At 35.4% G+C, this 20,089-nt stretch overlaps 2 protein-coding genes and 1 long non-coding RNA gene across 4 annotated transcripts; 2 read left to right on the forward strand and 1 right to left on the reverse strand.

Annotated features, from left to right (window-relative positions):
* The first annotated feature begins 2,055 nt into the window (after positions 1-2,055).
* LOC113738571 (carbon catabolite repressor protein 4 homolog 3-like) lies at positions 2,056-6,811 on the forward strand. The gene is made up of 13 exons (XM_027265816.2): positions 2,056-2,387; positions 2,498-2,661; positions 2,765-2,830; positions 2,948-3,000; positions 3,108-3,189; positions 4,361-4,447; positions 4,665-4,757; positions 4,844-4,876; positions 4,967-5,079; positions 5,836-5,947; positions 6,031-6,116; positions 6,209-6,293; positions 6,477-6,811. Exons 1-13 carry the CDS (start codon positions 2,192-2,194, stop codon positions 6,570-6,572), a joined length of 1,266 nt encoding a protein of 421 aa, XP_027121617.2. The 5' UTR covers positions 2,056-2,191; the 3' UTR covers positions 6,573-6,811.
* Positions 6,812-9,043: 2,232 nt separating this feature from the next.
* Positions 9,044-9,955, reverse strand: LOC113739723 (uncharacterized). Its single transcript, XR_003460307.2, has 2 exons — positions 9,825-9,955; positions 9,044-9,310 (listed from the first exon to the last, which is right to left on the reverse strand). It is a non-coding gene; the product is annotated as an uncharacterized lncRNA (long non-coding RNA).
* A 1,044-nt stretch (positions 9,956-10,999) lies between these two features.
* Positions 11,000-18,612, forward strand: LOC113739722 (uncharacterized). Of its 2 annotated transcripts, none has more exons than XM_072045741.1 (9): positions 11,000-11,488; positions 12,933-13,106; positions 14,054-14,450; positions 14,744-15,021; positions 16,097-16,165; positions 16,251-16,307; positions 16,891-16,943; positions 17,055-17,130; positions 17,315-18,612. In XM_072045741.1, exons 1-9 carry the CDS (start codon positions 11,442-11,444, stop codon positions 18,261-18,263), a joined length of 2,100 nt encoding a protein of 699 aa, XP_071901842.1. In that variant the 5' UTR covers positions 11,000-11,441; the 3' UTR covers positions 18,264-18,612. The 2 variants fall into 2 exon arrangements, with proteins under 2 accessions (XP_071901842.1, XP_071901843.1); XM_072045742.1 differs by having other exon boundaries at positions 11,349-11,488; positions 12,938-13,106.
* The last annotated feature ends 1,477 nt before the right edge of the window (positions 18,613-20,089 follow it).

Raw genomic sequence — 20,089 nt, forward strand, 5'->3', positions numbered from 1 at the left:
TTTGATTAATGAATATAAATTTATTATTGAATAACTTTCTTATATACTCTCAGTGTATAATATTGCTTATATTAATAGATTTAGATTATGTTACATAACATAAATTTAAATTTGAAATTTAAATCATGCATATGTAGCATACATTTAAAGTTACTAGTATAAAAAAAATTATTATACTATCAGTGCATAAAATGGTAATTATTTATTATTTGTTGTCTTATGCTCAATTACATATATATTTTTTCAATTATATAAAAGATTGTTTCAACTCTATCTTGCAGTTGGTGCCAATTTCTCAATTCCGTTGTAATGGAATTGAATAAGGAATTATCAAATTAAGAAAGAACAAGATGGAGAAATAGAGAGGAAAGAGAAATAAATCAGTATTACAAGAACAGAAAAAGAGAGAAACTTTACCAATATTGAGATCATGTACAAACGTTAGGTCATTTATACTAAGATAGATTATAGGGATAATTTCATAAACCTTCCCTGTGGTTTCTGACAATTTCATTGAACTCCTCTGAAATTTGAAAAATTACACATATCTCCCTTGATTTGATAGTTTTAGTAACAAAATTTTCAAATAATATTGATTTGGTCAAATTTTTAAATGAATATCCAAAAATGCCCTTATGTAGTGAGTTTTAATTTATTTTCCTATACAATTATAAGATTATCTAGTATAATTATAAGGAAAATGTGTCAAAATTTTCATGTCCATACCTACTACTTGATAAACAACTATAATAATAAATTTATCTCTATGATAGGATACTTTTGATGGTATTTTATTATAGATTTAGATTTATACGATAGAAAAGAAAATGTCAAAATAATGGATTTAGAGTTGAATTTTTTGAGTAGTGGGATTATCATAATTTAGTAGTGGTTTTGGGTCATTTCTGTTTGATTTATTGTTAATTTTAATATCAGAAAATAGAAAACAAAGATTAGCAAAAAAACATTGGATTACGTATAAAGTTAACTCATAAAAAAAATCACTAGTTCAACATTTTGTTACAATAGAAACTAAAGATAATAGTAGTAGTTCTACAGTTTTATTGGCAAAAAAATTAAAATAAAAAGGAATAAGAAGGAAAAATAATGAAAAATAATAATTTTAAAAGTCATTCTAAATAAATATAAGCATACCAAACAAGGGTTCATTAAAATATTTAAGGGTAGTATTATCATTTTAAATGACAAGAGAGATATATGTAATTTTAAAAACCTCGAAGGAGCTAAATGAAATTGTTAAAAATCTCAAGGGAGGTTTCTGAAATTATCCCTAGGTTATAATATATCGATCATTGTTAACAAAGTAATGGAAGCTTCAACCAAACATAGAACACTGCTGCTTATGAGTTATGACACTACTAATGACGGGCACAAAAGGCACAAGAAAATCTTAAAATGATACTACCACTACTAGTACCAATCAAGAAACTGCAAGATGAAGTTGAAGCAGTAAGACTAGCATTAATCAAGGCAAAAGAGCAGCAATGGCAGAAAATTAGAGTTAGTTCTGGAAACAAACAGCTCATCTTCATGATTAGAGCAAGGACGGTGAAAGACATTAGAATGTCTACATTGATGGAAGATACTGATAACTTAGCTAGTTTGTTTCAATTGTACTCCTTTTGTGTGAGAAATATGGATAGTATGGATCTATATAAAAGCATTAGAGAACATGCAGTAGGCATATTAATAGATGAGAAAATGAATTTTTTTATTCTTTAAGTGTCGAGGTACACTTATGTAAAGATAATTGAACTCTACTGTAAAATTTTGATATATTAATAAAAGCTTCTATCATTTTCAAAAAAAAAAAAAAAATTCCAGTACCAATCAAGCGAGACATTGGGTTCGATTTAGAAAGGCCAGACAAAGGTTTACTTTCGGGACGGGGCCATACTAAGGTTTTTGTTGATATTTGTGTAACGGATTGCTCAAATGCGTACATACATTACTTAGGATTAGACTAGTCTACAAGGGCGTTGCACTTTGGCCCCTAATCCCCAACTCCCAGCAACGCCTTCAACTAACTTTGGCGCTCAGATTCACCACCTCCACACGAACTCAATCCTACTACGTTACTGTGCAATATAGTACCTATCTCTACTGCTCGCTCTCCAAAGTCCAAAGTTACCTCCTGCACCTGGGCTCCTACCCCTACTACTTTCAATCAATGGGCTGCTGCCTTAGAGCGGCGCCATCTTCCTCCTTCTTACTTGCGTGCATCAAGGGCCCAGCAAACTCCAAGTCATCATCCTACAGCCGGAGATGGTACAACCCCGTCCGCCGAAAGTCATCCCTGCTGATCCCTGATACTGACCGCCAGTGGGTTACAGCAGACAATAATAGAACTCATCTTCTATCTGAAGGTTCATTTTCCTTTTTGTTTCATATGGGGTTGCGAAGTTAACTAGAAAATCAATTCTTGATGGTTGATATTTTCTTGGAACTGAATGAAGTTTTTAAATTTTTGCTGCAGAGAGATTTACCGTTGTGTCGTATAATATATTGGGTGATAGAAATGCCTTCAAGCATTGGGATTTGTACAGAAATGTTCCGTCAATTTACCTGAAATGGGACTATCGCAAAAGGGTTATATGCGAAGAGCTCATTGGTTTGAACCCTGATATCATTTGTTTACAAGTAAAGTTTTGTGCTTTCCTTTTTGTTTTTATATTTGGAACAAACAAGGGATAACTAAAGCTCAAACTGAAACTTATTTGTTGCAATTGGTGTAAAAATTTAGGAGGTGGACAAATATTTTGATGTCTTAAACCTCATGGAGAAAGCTGGGTACCTTGGTTCTTATAAGGTGAAAGCTCTTTTTTCTTTCCTGAATTCTTCTTCTTTTATTGAATATTTTCATTGGGAATTTGATATTGGTTGGATGATTTTTTATGTCCTTTTTTTTTTTTTTTTTTTTGCATAGAGGCGGACTGGAGATTATGCTGATGGTTGCGCAATGTTTTGGAAAGCGGATAAGTAAATATTTATGCTATTTGTCTTGTTTGTTACGTATGCTAAGATGATTCGCAAATTTGTATAATTGATACTGATGCTCTAGTTTGGTTTGTTCGATGCTTTTTTAGGTTCCAATTGATGGAGGGAGAGAGCATTGAGTTTAAGCAGTATGGGCTCCGAGATAATGTTGCTCAAGTCTCTGTATTTGAGGTAACGCACTAACATCGAGATATTTGATGGTTTTACAGCTTTTATCTAGAGCATATATGCGTTCCTATGTAGTGACTTGTAGTTCTGCGTTAGTTGGTTCAGTTTTCAGTAGCTGATTTAAAAACTCAGTTGTCATGTGGATGAGATGAACATTGTGAGCTGGAGATGATAAATATCCTTGTTTCTAACGAATTCTATATTTATGTAGTCTAAAGGATAAATCTTGCCAACACAAGCACACAGTTGATAATGTCCTAAACGGTAGGGGCAAATGTAGGAAGATCTCCAAAAAGGCTGGTATATTAGGCCCTTGGTACTGCAACTTCTGATTCTAGAAGAGTAATTTTGATTTGGTTTCTTGTACATAATCAAATATGTACATTGACTTGTGTTTGTCACCAATGTTGTCCCAATGGTCTCCTCCTGTCTGTGATTTGATTCAATGTTTTTGCTAATACTGGGTCCCGTACTGAGCAAAACTATATGTTATGGTAATCTTAGGGTGCATTTTGAAGTTTTTATCTCTTTTTCAATAAGTAGAAAGAATTCAAAATTGCTTATCAAGAGGAATACATTAAGTTAATGAATAGAACGAGACTGTTCATATCAAAACTCGTGTCAAGCAAAGGCTAAAGCTCAACTAAATGAACTTTTCTTTCCTACAGATGCTAGATGATGAATTTTGTGCTTGTAACAGCACAACCAGATCAGTTTCTTCTTTTTGTTTTTTCTTCTAAGTTTTGCTAGATATTTCACTAGTGCAGCCTGCTGTTGGTAATTAGAGTAGGAAAAAAGGTAGACTCTTTTTATACAACGGCAAAAAATCTCTTTTATCATGAAGTTGGAAACCCAACGTTTGGTCTTTCAAATGATGATTACAGTAGAAAGAGTTATTTCCCTTTGATTTCCCTTCAGTTATTTAAGATTCCACTTGTGTTTCTAGTTTGCATGGAAGAAATGGGTGTTTTGTAGATTTTAGCTTGTTTAATGAAGTCCTACTATGCAAGGCATTGGATGAAGGAGTGCTGTAGAACTTGATTGCTGTTACTATTATGCAAGTTGACAAGGTTCCTGAAAAGTTATACGGCATATGCAATTGTCTAGTTGCAATTATTTTTCATTCTCAACTAGCCTGTCAATTTCCTGGTCTTACCTCTTCTAATACAGGTAGATGCGCAAAGCTAAATCAAGGAGAATACTTGTTGGGAACATTCATGTGCTCTACAATCCAAGGCGAGGGGATGTAAAACTTGGTCAAGTGAGTTTAGCCTTATAGCATACTGAGAGTTCATAATTACTCCATTATCCTTGATCCTTTTATGTGCATCTCTTGAGTTAGAAAAAAGTTAAAAAGTAATCAAACATCACTTAATTGTTGTGAGCAATAATTCGCTATTTCTTTTATACCTATGGCTTCTTGTAAAGTTGTTTTGATGCCTAGATGTGCTTTTTTCCTGTATTATCCTGTTCTTCAGATTCGTTTTCTTTTATCAAGGGCATCCATCCTCTCCAAGAAGTGGGGAAACACACCAGTTGTGCTCGCTGGTGATTATAATAGCACTCCCCAGGTTTGGAGCACAAAATCCATCATGCATGTTTTGTATCATCTCTTTGGAGCCACTAACTGATGATCTTGACTTGTACTTCTTGACAGAGTGCAATCTACACATTCTTCTCGTCATCTGAGGTAAAATTGTGGAGTCCAATTTCTGCGTTTCAATACAGAACTTATGTACTGGATAGTTGCTTTATAAGTAGTGTTTATTTCCTGCTGCAGTTGAACATCATGCTACATGACAGAGGAGACTTGTCTGGTCAGAAAAATTGCCGTCCAACTCAAGCTCTTGGCATTAGACGAGAACAGGGTTCTCTCTTTTTATGGATGGACAGGTAATTCAAAATTTTTTTTTCTGTTATCTCACGTAATGGTACATAAAATTTCATGATTTCCATTCCATTACTTAAGTTTCAACAAGCTACTTGAACCTGCCTTGGCATATTATGGAGTTGCAGAGTCATTATGATCTGACACTTAAAGAAACAGCCTTTCTTTTGCACCTCTTGATAATAGTCTAAGATAATCTTTTATATATTTTTCTTTTTTATTTATTTGTCATAACTGATCAAAGCTGACAATTATGCAAAGCAACACTAGTTAGCTGGAGAGCAGAGAGAGAAATTTTATCAAATATGTACTGGAATCCTAGAATAAAGCTTGAACAAAAGGAAAGGATTCATCATGTCTAGGACAGAATAGGACTACTGAAATATCTCTTTTTCATCTCTTGAAAATGGCTATTTGATGCCTTTGTATAAGTTACCTATGAAGGAAGGAAAGAGGGGAGGAAGATGAATTTGTGGAAGCATATTCATGCTGTCACTTTCCTGTGTCAACATAATCATAGATAAGATACCCGAATTTGGACTGTTTAGGCGACGGCAGTTCTCCATGTCTCAGTAACTCTTGTTTCTTTATGTTCACGGAGGTCTAAGGCTTCTTTTGTGGTTGTAGTTTGATAAATGCTTACATCTTGTTTCGTTTGGTGATACATTTGGAACCTATATGAAGAGAAAGGAAGAATGTCACGTTACAGCTCTCTAACTTTCCAGATATCTGTGTTTATCCTTAAATGCCAATCATCTCAGATTCTTGCACAGTAGCTGGACAAATGAAGAGATCAAAAGTGCAACTGGAGGCACTGATAGCCGTGTTGTTAGAAATCCGTTGAAGCTCAGGAGCTCCTATGCCATGGTGAAGGTACGGGTTTCTATTGCATGAAGAGAGTTTTTCCACCTTTGCTTTGGATCACTCCACCTATGCACGAGTCTGCTACTTTATAGGGTTCTGCAGAAACACGAAGCTCCAATGGTGAACCTTTGGCCACATCATACCACTCAAAATTTCTTGGAACAGTTGACTATTTGTGGTATGTAAAGGTCTTTACTTTTACCTGTGATTCTGTTTTTCTAGTCAATGGCAGCAATAATTTGTCGAACATCTTTCTGTTGGTTTATGTAGGTTCTCTGATGGTATTGTACCCACCAAAGTCATGGATACTTTACCAATCAATGTCCTCAAGAACATAGGTGGGCTTCCATGCCAGGTAAAGAGAACTCTTCAGCTCTATATAAGAACCTTGAGAATGAAGTACGTCTAGTCTTCAGAAATCAACCGAGTCAATGGGTTTTACTTCTTGTCCAATAAAAATATGGTAGAATTGGGCATTGTTTACCAAGACATATGGCAGAAATTTGGTACTTGACGATAATTTTTATGTATTCTGCAGAAATTTGGTAGTGATCACCTGCCCTTGGCTTCTGAATTCGCTTTCATTCAAGGTTCGAAAGATGAAAATGAGACCAGCAATTTTCTGATATCATAAGTTGTCCAGCCACAGCCAGCCAACGTATCATTTGCAGCCAGCTGCTATATCCTCAGTTCAGGAATTTTCATCTTTGAGTGTATCAATTTTAGTTTGCAGCCAGCTGCTACATCCTCAGTTCCGGAATTTTCATCTTTGAGTATATCAATTTTAGGAGACATTCAGGTAAACTGGGCAGTCCTAAACATGCAAAGAGAACATTATATATATGCAAAGAAGAACCCAAATATGTCCCTTTATTCGGTGGGGTGCTGTTCATCCGTTCATGTAGCAGTAATTCAACCAAGTACTAAAGTAAAAATGTGTGGATGCTCCTTCTAGATGGAAGAAAAAGAAAAGTCCGCACTTTTTTCTGACCAACGACGGCTTTTGTGCGCCGTGTTTTGAAGTAACTCTTAATTCAACAATCAAATACCGTGTAGTCAGTGCTTCGTCCGCCTCTTTTATCGTTCCAGCGCTTCCGTGCTCTCTCTCTTCTTCTTGTTTTTTTTTTTTTTTTTTTTAAATAGAAAGAAGAAAAAGAAATAAAAAAAAAATCTCTAGTCTCTATCCTGTTTGGTCAATGTCACTGTCACTGTCACCGACTGCGAGGAACCACCACGCGGGAAAATGCCGACCATAAAAGTAGACGACTTCGTGTTTTTTATCCTCGGCAGAATGTAGCCTAAGTGCCAAGTATGTAGAAGATTCCGCCGGATTTGGGCCGCTTGAATTTGAATGCAGACTCTTCAATCCACAATCGGGTCAAGGAAAAAGATATGAAGAATTATTTCTAAAAAAGATATATTACAGTTAGAGTAAAATTTAGAGTAAATGTGTATATATTGTCAGTGTTTGATTTATAATTTTTTAACTATTTTTTATAAAATAATTTTATATCCTTAGCTATAATGTTTAGGAATAGTTATGTTGAAAATATATATTTAAATAGTTAAAATAAAAAATAGTCATGGATAGTTATAAGTAGTTAAAATAAAAATAGTTTTTATAATGGTAAAAATGAAAATTCATAAAATAATGATAAATGTTAATACTAATGTTAATTTTAAATTCCTTCCTCAAACTTTGTATATAATATAATATAGATAAATGTGTAAAAATTAAATTTTAAATTTAAATTTTACATAATTATCATTATCATGATTAAATACTACCCCTGAATCTTCTAGCAAAATCATTTAAGGTGTCCCAAGCTTGATTTTTTTAACCACTGCTATCATTTCTTCAACCAACTATTGTTTAATTACATATTTAATTTTTAGTTCCTAGTACAGCGAAAAAAAGGCCCTCAACTTTTCATGTGTTATAGTTTAAAAAGAAATTTTTTATCAAAAATATTTCTACGTTTTTCGTAAACATAATTTTCAATCATTATTTTATCTCACATGTATTAAATCGCGATAATATATTTTTTATAAAACTTTTAAAAAATTACAATCCAAACATTGTCTTAATATCTCAAATTACAGGTTTATTTGGATAGAGTATTATTTGAAATAATTATTTTAGCATTTTTTGTGATGTGATGTATGTGAGATAAAAGGTTATTGAAAATATAAAAAATGTGTTAAAAAATGTGTTTATGATACAAGCGAAGGACAGCTGATTATTTTTTCAAATATATTTGCTTACATCATCATTACAATTTTCAATACATCTTTTTATTTTCTTAATTATCTTTTTATCTCACGTACATCACATAGTAAAAAATGCTACAATAAAAATATCTCAAATACTAACTTATAATCCATTGGATAATTTTACTATTCAAACAAACCAATCTGGAAAAATCATCGTTCTCGAATTTCGTCCGTCCCATTCTGTTTCGTCTTTGTTTACCTGTTACGGTGGGGACGGACGGAACACTTGGGACAGGTGATTGATGCATCCAAATGAGCAGTGGCTAAAAGATCCAAAAAGAAAGGGATAATTTCAGATACCTCCCCTGAGGTTTCTGACAGTTTCACTCCCCTCCCCTGTCGTTTCTGAAATTCCACAAACCTCCCCTAAAACTAAATAGGCAATGTCAAAATAGACCCAATTTAAAAATGAAAACAATAAAAAATCAGTAGCTGGAGAGAGAAACAAGTGTATACCACAAATGCCCTCATTATCTTGGGTTAGAAAGCTAATCTGATGTGAAGAAAAAGGAGGGAATTCAAGAAGAATGAAACTTGAGGGGATGTAAGTGAGACCAATGCATTCATTGAGGTGTGAACGTCAGTAGTGAACAAAATGGAAGGCAACGGCTCTTTCTGGCAGTCAGTTCATCTTCCTTCTTTGTACGTCTCTTCTTGGGCTTGGCACTGGATGAATTGTGTTCAACTGAATCCTTTCCATTTGTTCCTTCTGAGTCATAATTTAAAGATTTAGTCATTCCATCCACCTTAACTTCAACTTCATCACCAATATGCTTATTAGCTATCTCAATGTCTAAAAATGAAAATCTCCTGAAATTGCATAAAAACCTGTTGATTGAACCAGAAAGTTGTCTTCTTTGGGATGCAAACAATCAAGAGCAGTAACAAGGAGTTCAGAGAGTATTTCAGCCGAAGACGCCTTAATATCCTTCACTTTGCCAAGCATAACAGAGCAATTAGTAGATCTATGTGGCCCAGCTTTCCACGATTTCTTATCACCATTTGATTGTCCTACTCCTCCACCCCATAAGGAAGAAGCGCAGCAGACACAATCCTTCCTTCTTCATTCAAAATATTATATGTTGATGCAGCATTTCTCTGCAATATGAGGAAAATAAGAAACTAGAAAAACTTATGCCAGGCCAACACAAGTGCAGAAGAGAAGCAAAAATCGACAAAAAATGCTTCACCAAAATTTGCCGTCTAAGAATAAACTACTGCCGGTTCAAGTAGATTGAGATACACAAAAGGCTAAGTCATCAAGGTATGAGCCAAATCTCTATGTCCACAGACAGCACTGCTATGCATGTTACAGATATTAAGACATCAAGGAAGCACAAAACTCATACTGGAAGGTACTGTAGAACGCAAGCAAAACATCCAGATAGAATCTTGTTAAAAGATGTAGATATAAACACATGAAATCTGGAAGGGTGCTGGTTGTATGAATGAACGTTTGAAGAAATTCATGAGTTATAATGAGTTTGCATTAAGCCTGATTGTATAATCTTTATCAATCATTAATTAAATCCATCTGCATTTACTATGAAACCAGAACAAGTTTACAAACAGTAATTTACCATCTGTAAGAAAACCAAAGCAGTACACTTACCGAATCAATTGCTTCAAGTTTCATGCCCATAGACCGAATAAATTGCCGAAGGTCAGGACTTACTGGCTGGATATGCCTCCCACAACCAAGAATTAATATTCCTGATATCATCAGCAGATATAGAAATTAACAACTGAATGAAAAAAGCTTATGGCAAAAAAGTGATTCACTGAAACTAATTTACTACTACTACTTCAATAGGATCACATCTGTCGACAGGTTCACCAAATCTGTCAAAAGCTGCGCACAAGACACTAGTGTGTAAATCTTGTTTCCAGTTCAGAACTAGTACAAGAGCTGATCAAAGATAAAAAAAAAAAAAAAAGCTGCTCAACCCCAACATTAAAATAAATTTGTGGTTTGTAACAATGAGTGCACGCTTTGTTCAATGTCAATAGAAGGAAAGGGCTATAGGCCCAATGAAAGATTTCAGGAAAACCAAAACTAAGCCAAAAAAAAATGTCTGAGAGGCATTCCTTTGGCGAAATTCTTCAAGAAAGGCCCTGAGAGACTGAACAAACTCTGGAAAATCTATCTCCTCAAGCGCCTTGAAAACATCCTCGGCATTTATTATCTGCCTATTCGACTCCTTGCATATATCATTTGCAGCTGCGGTGAGGTAGTGGATGAAGATGCGACCACTTTCAGAGAAGGCCTGCAGGGCTTCGCGGAAAACGGAGATTCAGACTCGGCAGAGAGCTGAGAGAGCTTATCTTTCACCAGCCGCAGGACAATTGTCTTCGGCAGCTCCTCTAATTCCCTAGCCGTCGATTCCGTCACCGTCGTCACTTCACCATTCTCCTTCGCTTTCTCTTTCTCTTTCTCTTTTTCCACCATTCCTACATAAACGTATTACACACGTGCTCTCTGTTACTCTAATTTATTGTTAATTACATTAATTGTGTTTATAACTAACTTAACTAAATTTTTTGAGATAATCACGAAATATTAGCAAACTTGTGAGGGTATTTAAGTCTTTTCGACACCAATGATGTAAGAAATGGGACCTACTAATCTGACAAGGGAGGTTTGTGGAATTTCAGAAACCACAGGGGAGGGGAGTGAAACTGTCAGAAACCTCAGGGGAGGTATCTGAAATTATCCCAAAAAGAAATACAACAACCACCGACAGAAGATTCCAATTTAAAGGCCGATACGTTTTCCCAAAGGAGTGAAGAACAAGCCGGGCAGACAGATATAATCGAATACTTGTGAATCATCGCCACCTCACCACCACACCATCATCCACAGTGCACCACCTTCACCCATAAGTCCATAACGAATCCCCACGTGGACTGCCAAAATATTTTTTAAAAAAAGAACTGCTAATTACTATGACTTTATGACACTGACAAGAAACTGCAGCGGTTGCCGCGCATGTGTGTATTTCGTCCGACTCCCGACAGGAATTGCTTCTGCACCACGTTTCAAAAATATTCACGAAGAAATATAGGAATTGCTTATTCCTTTTTTGAGAAAAAAAAAATTGGATGCGGTTGTTGTGATTTATTTCCCCTTGGATTTCGATGCGAGTTTTTTGAATGTTGTCGAGGTTAATTTAACCTAATTCAAGATTGGGAATTAATTGATAATAGTTAGGTGAAAATTTAAGAGACGATGCCGATTCAACGATTGGTTGACAACGTCCTCGCTGTTACCAAAGAGTGAGTGCTGCCCATTTCTTTCTTTCGCTCTTTACTTCTAATAGGTAGACATGTATACTTAGTTATATTTCTGTTTCGTTTACTCTTGTTTTTTATTTTTGAGCTAATGTTTTTTTGTTTTCTTGATTGAGTTATTTCTGGAAGAGTTTATTAGCCACCGTATTTCGGCTTGATTTTGACTATTGGTTGATATCTGTCGTTAATGGAGCCGTGATTATTTTACTGCATTAATTTTGATATTTTAAGTATTGATTTTTGTGTTTTTCAGTATTTTTCCTGCCTGAAGATGTGATTAGTGAAGTGGAAAAAATGATTTGTACTGTTTCTGTATGCTTTTAGCTTATTTGATTGTGGATTACTTGGAAAATGGTAAGTATATATATATTTTTGGTGTGTGGATTGTTCCGGAAAAAAATTAGAAGCAAGTCTCTTGAGCTCGATTTTGTGTAAGTAGGAAGAAAGGAAAGGTCTTTACACATTGATTATGTAAGATTGGATATGTTGGATGTATTTAGAATTTGGGCGAGGGGTGAGGGTTTAGGGATTTTATGTGATGAATTTAATGCTATCAAAAATTGGCGGCGAAGGTTTTGTAGGATTACCATGAGTATGCGATGTAGTGACAGAGTTATTGGGAACTATGAACTGATGTATCCAGTGGCAAAGAGATATGAGAATTCTGTTGCTGGCTTATGGTGGTATAAGCAAGGAGAAAGGTTGAGTTTCTTATGCAGCAAAGTGCATGATGCCTTGGCTCAGGTGAGGGCTAGGTTAGATAGTTGAAAGTAAAGTTGGAGAAAAAAGGTCAGTTAAAGGTAACAAACAGTATGTATGATTTAGATTGTAGTTACTAGTTACCATGTGACTCAGATGACATGTAAAAAGGAAGAGCAGAAGAAGTGGGCTCATATGGGTTTTTTTTCTGGTTTCAGGTTGACGCGTGAAAACGCTTCTGACTTCTCTTTTGTATATCATTGTCATAGAAGGAACTAGAAAATTTAGTTAGAGGGGGCGAGCTTTGAACTTTGAAAAATGATCTAGTGCTTTTGCTGACCTCGAATAGGTATAGTGTACATCGTCTTGAGCAGGGAAACATTAACATAAAGCCCTTAAGTATGTATGAAAAGCTGAAACCTGAAAGTTCCCTGCACTTTTTAATCCAGCATCAGATGCTCTTCCATCTGCCTCTACTAGTTGCTAGGGATCCAGTTAGTGCAGGACCTTTTCTAGTGAAACTAGTTTCATTTGATAATTTTTTCCCCAATAACCTCTTTTACTTGTGTTTCGCTAGGATGACTTTGTTTTGGGCAGCTCTATAAGACATGTCTGCCATGATCTTTATAAGTGGCTTATAAAGATCCTTTGGTTACTTAATTAAGCATTATGATCTTGTGTAAACAACAGCGCATTTACATTTTTTCTGTTGGTATTTTTATTTGGTCAGGTCAGTGAAGACCTTTACTTATGAGTCAGTGAACAATATAGTGAGGCTGATAAATGAAGTGTCAGCACTTCTGCTGGCTATTCTACCTGGGCAGGCTTCTATTCTGGAAGGTATTCATGGTTGGGAACTCAGGCCAACTTTTCGTGCGCCTAAGCTCCCACGTTGGATGGAAGAGTAAGTTCTGATCCGTCAGATTAGTTTCTTAAGTCTCTTGTTTTTTCGCTTTGTTATTTCATATGTGATATGCCTTGCAAAAGTTAGCTGTGTACTTTATATCATGCTCCTACATAGACCTGTTAACAAATTAAGATGGAATTTTTTTTCTTTTTTTTGTTCAGAGGATTCTTTTGCTCTTAGGTTGAAAGATATTTTTTCTCTTCTTTTCTATTATTTTTCATAGGGCCCATCTTCATTCTGAACTTGAAAACTTCTATGAACTGGCAATAGCATGACTGGAAGGAGGACCTTGAGTGCACTGAAAAAGAAAAAGTTGGACAAACGTTTAGTACTTCTTATACTTTACATGTTAGTGATAGTGCTGGAATGTATAAGCTTTGGAACCGTACTATTATAGTGGAAATCAGGCAATAATTTACTTACAGTGCTAATGTTTCTGTCATATCTGCTTCTTATGTACTAAGAAATTCTCGTTTGGGTAGTATAGTGGCATTGCTAAACTTTATCCATGGTTATTCTTTCAATGAGTACTTTTGAATCTAATTGTCACTTTTGTAAGTTCTAAATGTCCTGCCACTTAGCTTGCCCAAAATAAAAATAAAAAAATCTTGCTACTTGTCTTTCTGCTGCATTTAAACGTTTCTAATTTTTTATTCCTGAACTGCTCTTGCAGTTTGGATGCTTTAAATATTGGAGGATAAAGATTTGATGATTAAAATGCTTAGTTGTCATGTTTTTTAGAAAATCATTTAATTGTTGTTTTTTCTCATTGTTAATTGCTGTGTCCCCCCCCCCCCCCCCGGCGCCCCGGGGGGGTTTTAACTGCTCATGTGAAGAACCTTGCTGTTGATGTTGTTGGAGATCTTAACTTTTGACTTTTACCCCCCCCCCCCCCCCCCCCAAAAAAAATTTTTGATTTTTTTTTTATCTTCTTGATGATTCAGGGGTGCGTCATCTTTTAATCAGTTTATCCACAATCTTTCTATGGATTCTGATACAACTTCAAGCTTAGATAATTCGTCAGATGAAGAATATTATGAAGACATTCCAGGATCTCCACTATCTCAAAGTTCTCGTACCTCTAGAGCAAGCAGTTTCAGAAAGCATGATAGGCATCAGATGACTTGGATCAGGTGCCTATTCATGTATTTTCTGCTCCCTTTGAAATTTTTTTTTGGGGGACCATTTTGGCTCTTTAGTCTGTCTTCTCATGGGAGTAATAGTGCACCAAGTACCCCAAGAAATCATCGACCCTCTCATTTGCATTCTCCTAGGAGACTCCAGACACTCAAGGACCATTTTATTCAACGTGCAACTGATCGAAGGCGTGGAGTTGTTGAGGTTCAATCCTACTAGCTTTGCTATTTCTCCCTATTCTTTACTTTGTGAAAATGGGAAATTAGTGTTGTCAGCAATTACAGGACTATGTTTATTTACCTTGGTCAGGGAGATCTATAGTTCTTCAATATAAACTCATAAAAACATTTTCCTAATGCTTCTCATCAAAATTTGTAAGAATGACTACAAAGAAAAACAGCTTAAATCTGCCATGAGATAGTTTGAGCATGTTATTCTTCTCCTTCTTGATTAACCTTTATGGACATAGCTATTGATATGCCAACATGTTCTTATAGGATCTCCATCTTGCATTTGAAATCTCCATAGAGGCTATATTCGATATTTTCCACAAGGCAGCACGTTGTCTTCTTGCACCATTTGACACTCTTAGAGGAGTTATCGGATGGTTTTATTTTCAAAATACTGGTTCTGGAGATTGTGTTTCTCAAGGTGGCTCAGTTCAAACTGCAACTCTCGCAGACAATGATCCTACTCCGACAGAAAGGAAGACAACTTTTGATCATTCCCTTAATACAGATGCTCGGACATGTCAAGATGTAATCACTGAGCTTGGGTAAGAATAATACAGATTACTCCATTCTGGTGCTTTTTTTTAATCTCCATTTGTATGAAAATTAACTGCTCAATGTACTATCCTCGTGATCATGTATACCTTATAGCCATATGTGTCTGTTTGTTTCTCTTCTTAGGGAAATGCAGAGTTTAAAAGTTGTATTGAAAGAAAAAAGTTGCATTAAAGAAAATCATTGCTTCTGTTGTCATAACCAATAAAAGAAACTCTCTTCTGCTTGTATTTGTAGATAAAGCTCTGTAAACTTCTCCTCTCTATTATCCTGTAAAAAGCTTGAACTTTTTTATGAAGATTGTGCTTTGATTGTGTGCATGCATTACTTCATGTTGAATGATTTATGAGCCTGCTCCTGGTGCCAAAAATTAAACTTAAGAATTTTTTCTCTCATATAAGATTAAAAATGATTAGTAACTGAAGCCATGATCTAAAGTGTTGCAAAATTTGTGCACTCAAACATCAAACTCTGTTGTTATTATCATCACATAATCGATTACACTTGTTCCTCCTTATCTTTATTGTTGCTTCTTGTACTGCTTTCATATGTTGTGAGTTTCTTTCTTGGACATCTGTCTTGGTTATGGCTTTATGGCAAGGAAGTAAAGCTGAGATTGTTAATAGTAGATAAGCATGGTGCATCTTGTTATGAGGCTATAACGGCACTAAGTTTTTGGATTGCTCTTTATGAGAATGTGCAAGTGATCTGATTTCTTATATGCTTATTGGTATATCCAATACTTAGTAGCTCCGTCATTAGTTTAGAGTTTCAGGAACCAAAAGGTTATTTTATCTTTTTTTGTCTTTTGCTTTTATTGAGAACATATTACTTATTGTCATAGTGAAGATTAAATCCTCTTCATTATCTTTGTTTTTAAAAGTATGACGTGCCACCCAAGAAGCCTATAATACTCTTTAAGTGAACTGAGACCTGAGAGGGGTCAGGAATGCCTTAAGAGTGGTGCCTTAATTTACTAGAATTGAGCTCTCTAGAAGCCAACTCTCATGTCGTGTTTGCTTTCCATTCTTCTTCTGATTGTCATTTGCTTCTTTTCTGTGACAGCTATCCTTATGAGGCTATTCATGTGGTCACTGCTGATGGATATGTTCTTCTTCTGGAAAGAATTCCAAGGTTCTGATTTTTCTCTCTTCAGCACTAGATATTTTTTTTCTTAGATTCTGGTTTATGGACTCATGTTTGCAATCATTTGGTGCAGACGAGATGCTCGCAAGGTTGTTTATCTGCAGCATGGCATATTTGATTCTTCAATGGGGTGAGTCTTATATATAGTCAGGTTCATGTTGTTGAAGAGTTTTCTTGCTGATGAAAAATCTCTCTGTACTAGTTTAATTTAGCAATCAGTTTTGTTCACGTAGAAACATCTAGATGAGTTTTGGTAGTTTGAGTTTTATCCATGATTGTATGTGTTATTAATTGAGGAGTGTATGATAGAAATGTCTCAAATCTAATTATAAATGCTTCCCTGTACTTTCATGTAAACAAAGTTGTATAATATCTTCCTTGCGGTTTCAATTGGAAAAAAGTTTTTCTTGTCTTGCTTTGTCAAAATTAGACCTTCTGCTCAAAATTGCAAAAGATGTATTTTGAATGAGTCTGTGAAGCAATGACTAATTTGCCAAACTCTTGTTAGTTAGACGAGGTTGTATGAAGTAGGGAAGTTGTTGACATAGGATTTTAAGGAAGTGCCTAAGTCATGTTTTTAAGAGATATGGATGAAAGATGCTTGGTGAATCCTCCCACTCCAAGTGGCACATGCTCTCTCTCTCTCTCTCTGGTTGAGCAGTTTGTAGTTCTTTTGTTCGAGTTGGTCTTTAAACCACTATTTCCCTTTGCAGTTGGGTGTCCAATGGTGTTGTTGGTTCTCCAGCTTTTGCAGCCTTTGATCAAGGTTTGCCCTGTTTACTTTTACTTATGGACTTGTATCTTCCAAATCTCCCGTCAATATTGATTAATTTAGCTCATTTATTGTGGCAATAATATTGATATCATCACTTGTCAGGATATGATGTTTTCCTAGGGAACCTTCGTGGATTGGTTTCCAGAGGGCATGAAAACAGAAGTATCTCTTCACGACAGTAAGTGGCTCATTTAGATTATATTCATTCATCTGGGACCCTGATGTGCATTAAAATTACAATTACATTAACAAAGAAAGAGCTAGTGTTGAATCTTTTCCACTTCGTGCAAAATTTCAAGCAGATATATGGTACTTGAATCAGAGACTGCCCTTTCATTATTTGAATTACTAAACATTTGCAGGTACTGGACTTTCTCCATCAATGAGCATGGTACAGAAGATATTCCTGCGATGATAGAGAAAATTAATGAGATTAAAGTTTCTGAACTGAAGTGTATCCAATCGGATCAGGAGGGAGGGACAAATAACATTCAGCCTTACAAACTATGTGCAATTTGTCACAGCCTGGGAGGAGCTGCCATATTGACGTACGTAATAACACAAAGGATTAAAGAGAAGCCCCACAGACTTTCAAGGTTGATCCTATTATCACCAGCTGGCTTCCATCATGATTCCACCGTGGTGTTCACATTGATGGAATACCTATTCCTCGTGTTGGCCCCGATACTGGCCCCGTTAGTTCCAGCCTTTTACATACCTACTTGGTTTTTCCGCATGCTTCTGAACAAGTTGGCTAGGGATTTTCATAATTTACCTGCAGTTGGTGGATTGGTTCAAACACTCATAAGTTATGTGGTGGGCGGGGACAGTTCAAATTGGGTGGGAGTACTGGGCTTACCACACTACAATATGAATGACATGCCAGGTGTCTCATTCCGAGTGGCACTTCATTTGGCACAGATGAAGCGGGCAAAGAAATTTAAAATGTTTGATTATGGGAGTGCTGCTGCCAACATGGAGGTATATGGTTCCCCTGAACCATTGGATTTGGGGGAGTATTACAGCTTAATCGATGTTCCCGTTGACCTAGTTGCTGGCCGGAAGGACAGAGTAATTCGGCCTTCAATGATAAAAATGCATTATAGGTTGATGAAAGATTCAGAAGTGGAGGTATCATACAGTGAGTTTGAGTATGCCCATTTGGATTTCACATATTCTCACCGTGAAGAGCTCTTAGCCTATGTAATGTCTCGACTGTTGTTAGTTGGACCTTCTTCCAAGCAGTTAAATGGGCAAAAATCTTTGAAACCGAAGAAGAAAGATGGAATGAAGGAATTGCAAGTTAATTAAAAATTGCAGTACCAGCCTGATGCTGACATTTTGGTGTCTGAGCGTCAGGGCGTCTTGTATGTTGTATCATGAGTTTTGTTTTGCCTAGAGAAGATCCTCGGAAGACTGGAATTAATTATAGTAGGACGCCGTGCATACCAGTTGAAATCTCTCTCATGTCTATTTTGTTGGTGGGGGAGTGGAACTGTTTGTTGTATCGAACGAGTATTAAAAGTTAATGCAGCGTACTTAGATGGAAGAAATTAAACGATTGTAATGCCATAGGGAAGACCATTTCGGTGTTAATTTTGAATTTTGTAATTGTCGCATATTTAGTAATTGGAGCAGTAGGTTTTTATTGTTTTGGTCAGTGCTTGACATAGTTGTTCTCTTAAACCATCCGCTTGAGCTGGAAGGATCATAAAAGGAGGGTAGCAATAAGGGGTTTCGGTGAGCCAAACTGCACACAGTAACTTGCGAGCAGCTTGGTCAAACACTCGAACTAAATTTAAGATTGAGTTCGAGCTAGTCACACGGAGTATAATGAGTTGAGTTCAAACATTAATATTTATTATTTATATATTATATATTTTAATTATGAAATGACTATTATGGATTCATATTTTAATAAATTTATATGAAACAATGCTCAATAAAACTCGATCTCGAACTCAAGCTCAAATAGCTCAAGTTTGACAAGGGTTTGCAATTTATTCAAACTTATATGAGTCGATCTCGAGTTTAATTTTCATTACGTCGAGTTCGAGTTTAATGTCATGTACTCATTTGAGTTCGATCTCGAGCTCGAGTAGCACTAATAGTGATCGACTTCAAGTTCGATTATGGTGCTATTCGAACTTGACTCAGTTCGATAGGACCCTTAGTAGTAATGGTCAGGTCATGTAATTATTGTATTCGTGTTAGAAAATCTCATTCATTAGATTTTCATGTTGTATCATAACTTGTGCTATTAACAGGTTGATCCAACTTAACCCGTGTAATTCATCAAATGTTTTATACAATTAAAATAGTTTTCATATGATGTATTATTTTGTCAAATCAACCTAGTAATCTATGCTAGAAATAGTCTAGTATTTTAATCACTTATTTTAACTCATTTGATCATACAATCGATTCAACATTGCTCTTGTTAAAATATATGATAATTTTTTTGAAATATATAGTCAATACAAACTTTAAAATTTCAAAACATTCAAAAAAAATAAATAATGAAACTTTCTAGACATAATTTAAGTTACAAATTCGGCCCCATTTGGATAACCTTTTTTTTTTTTTTTGAAAAATGTCATCATTTTTTGTGAATATTTCTTCTACACATTTGTAATCATCTTTTATCTCACATTTATCTCAAATATATCACATCAGTACTAAAGTACTTTTTCTCCAAAAACTCTCTAGAAAAATGCATCCAATTAATCTTTTAGAAATATAGTCACATAGTTCCATATATAAGATATAAAACCCGTGAGTTTTTAAAACATCTAATTGAAATCTTCAAACCGAATTTGATTGTTGTTAGTTTTTACTAAATATTCAAAATGGCCTCCATAGTGTTTAATTATTATTATTAAGTAAGCACTTTATCGGGCTACTAGATCAACCCGTGGATTGACCCAACCTATCTTATTGACATTTATGTCACCAATAGGTTGATCCAATAATGACCTATTAAAATTTAGATTGTGTTAAAATTTGTTAATTTTGGGTTGTATTCAAGTCATGTTGTCGTGTATATCAGAAATTGCTAAGTTGAGATTTAGAAAGTTCTGTTATGTTGTTTTGATTTCGAGTTAAAAAACCCTCCCCTACCCAATATCTTTTCTATG

This window comes from Coffea arabica, chromosome 4c, assembly GCF_036785885.1.
Source record: "Coffea arabica cultivar ET-39 chromosome 4c, Coffea Arabica ET-39 HiFi, whole genome shotgun sequence".
Classification (NCBI taxonomy): domain Eukaryota; kingdom Viridiplantae; phylum Streptophyta; class Magnoliopsida; order Gentianales; family Rubiaceae; genus Coffea; species Coffea arabica.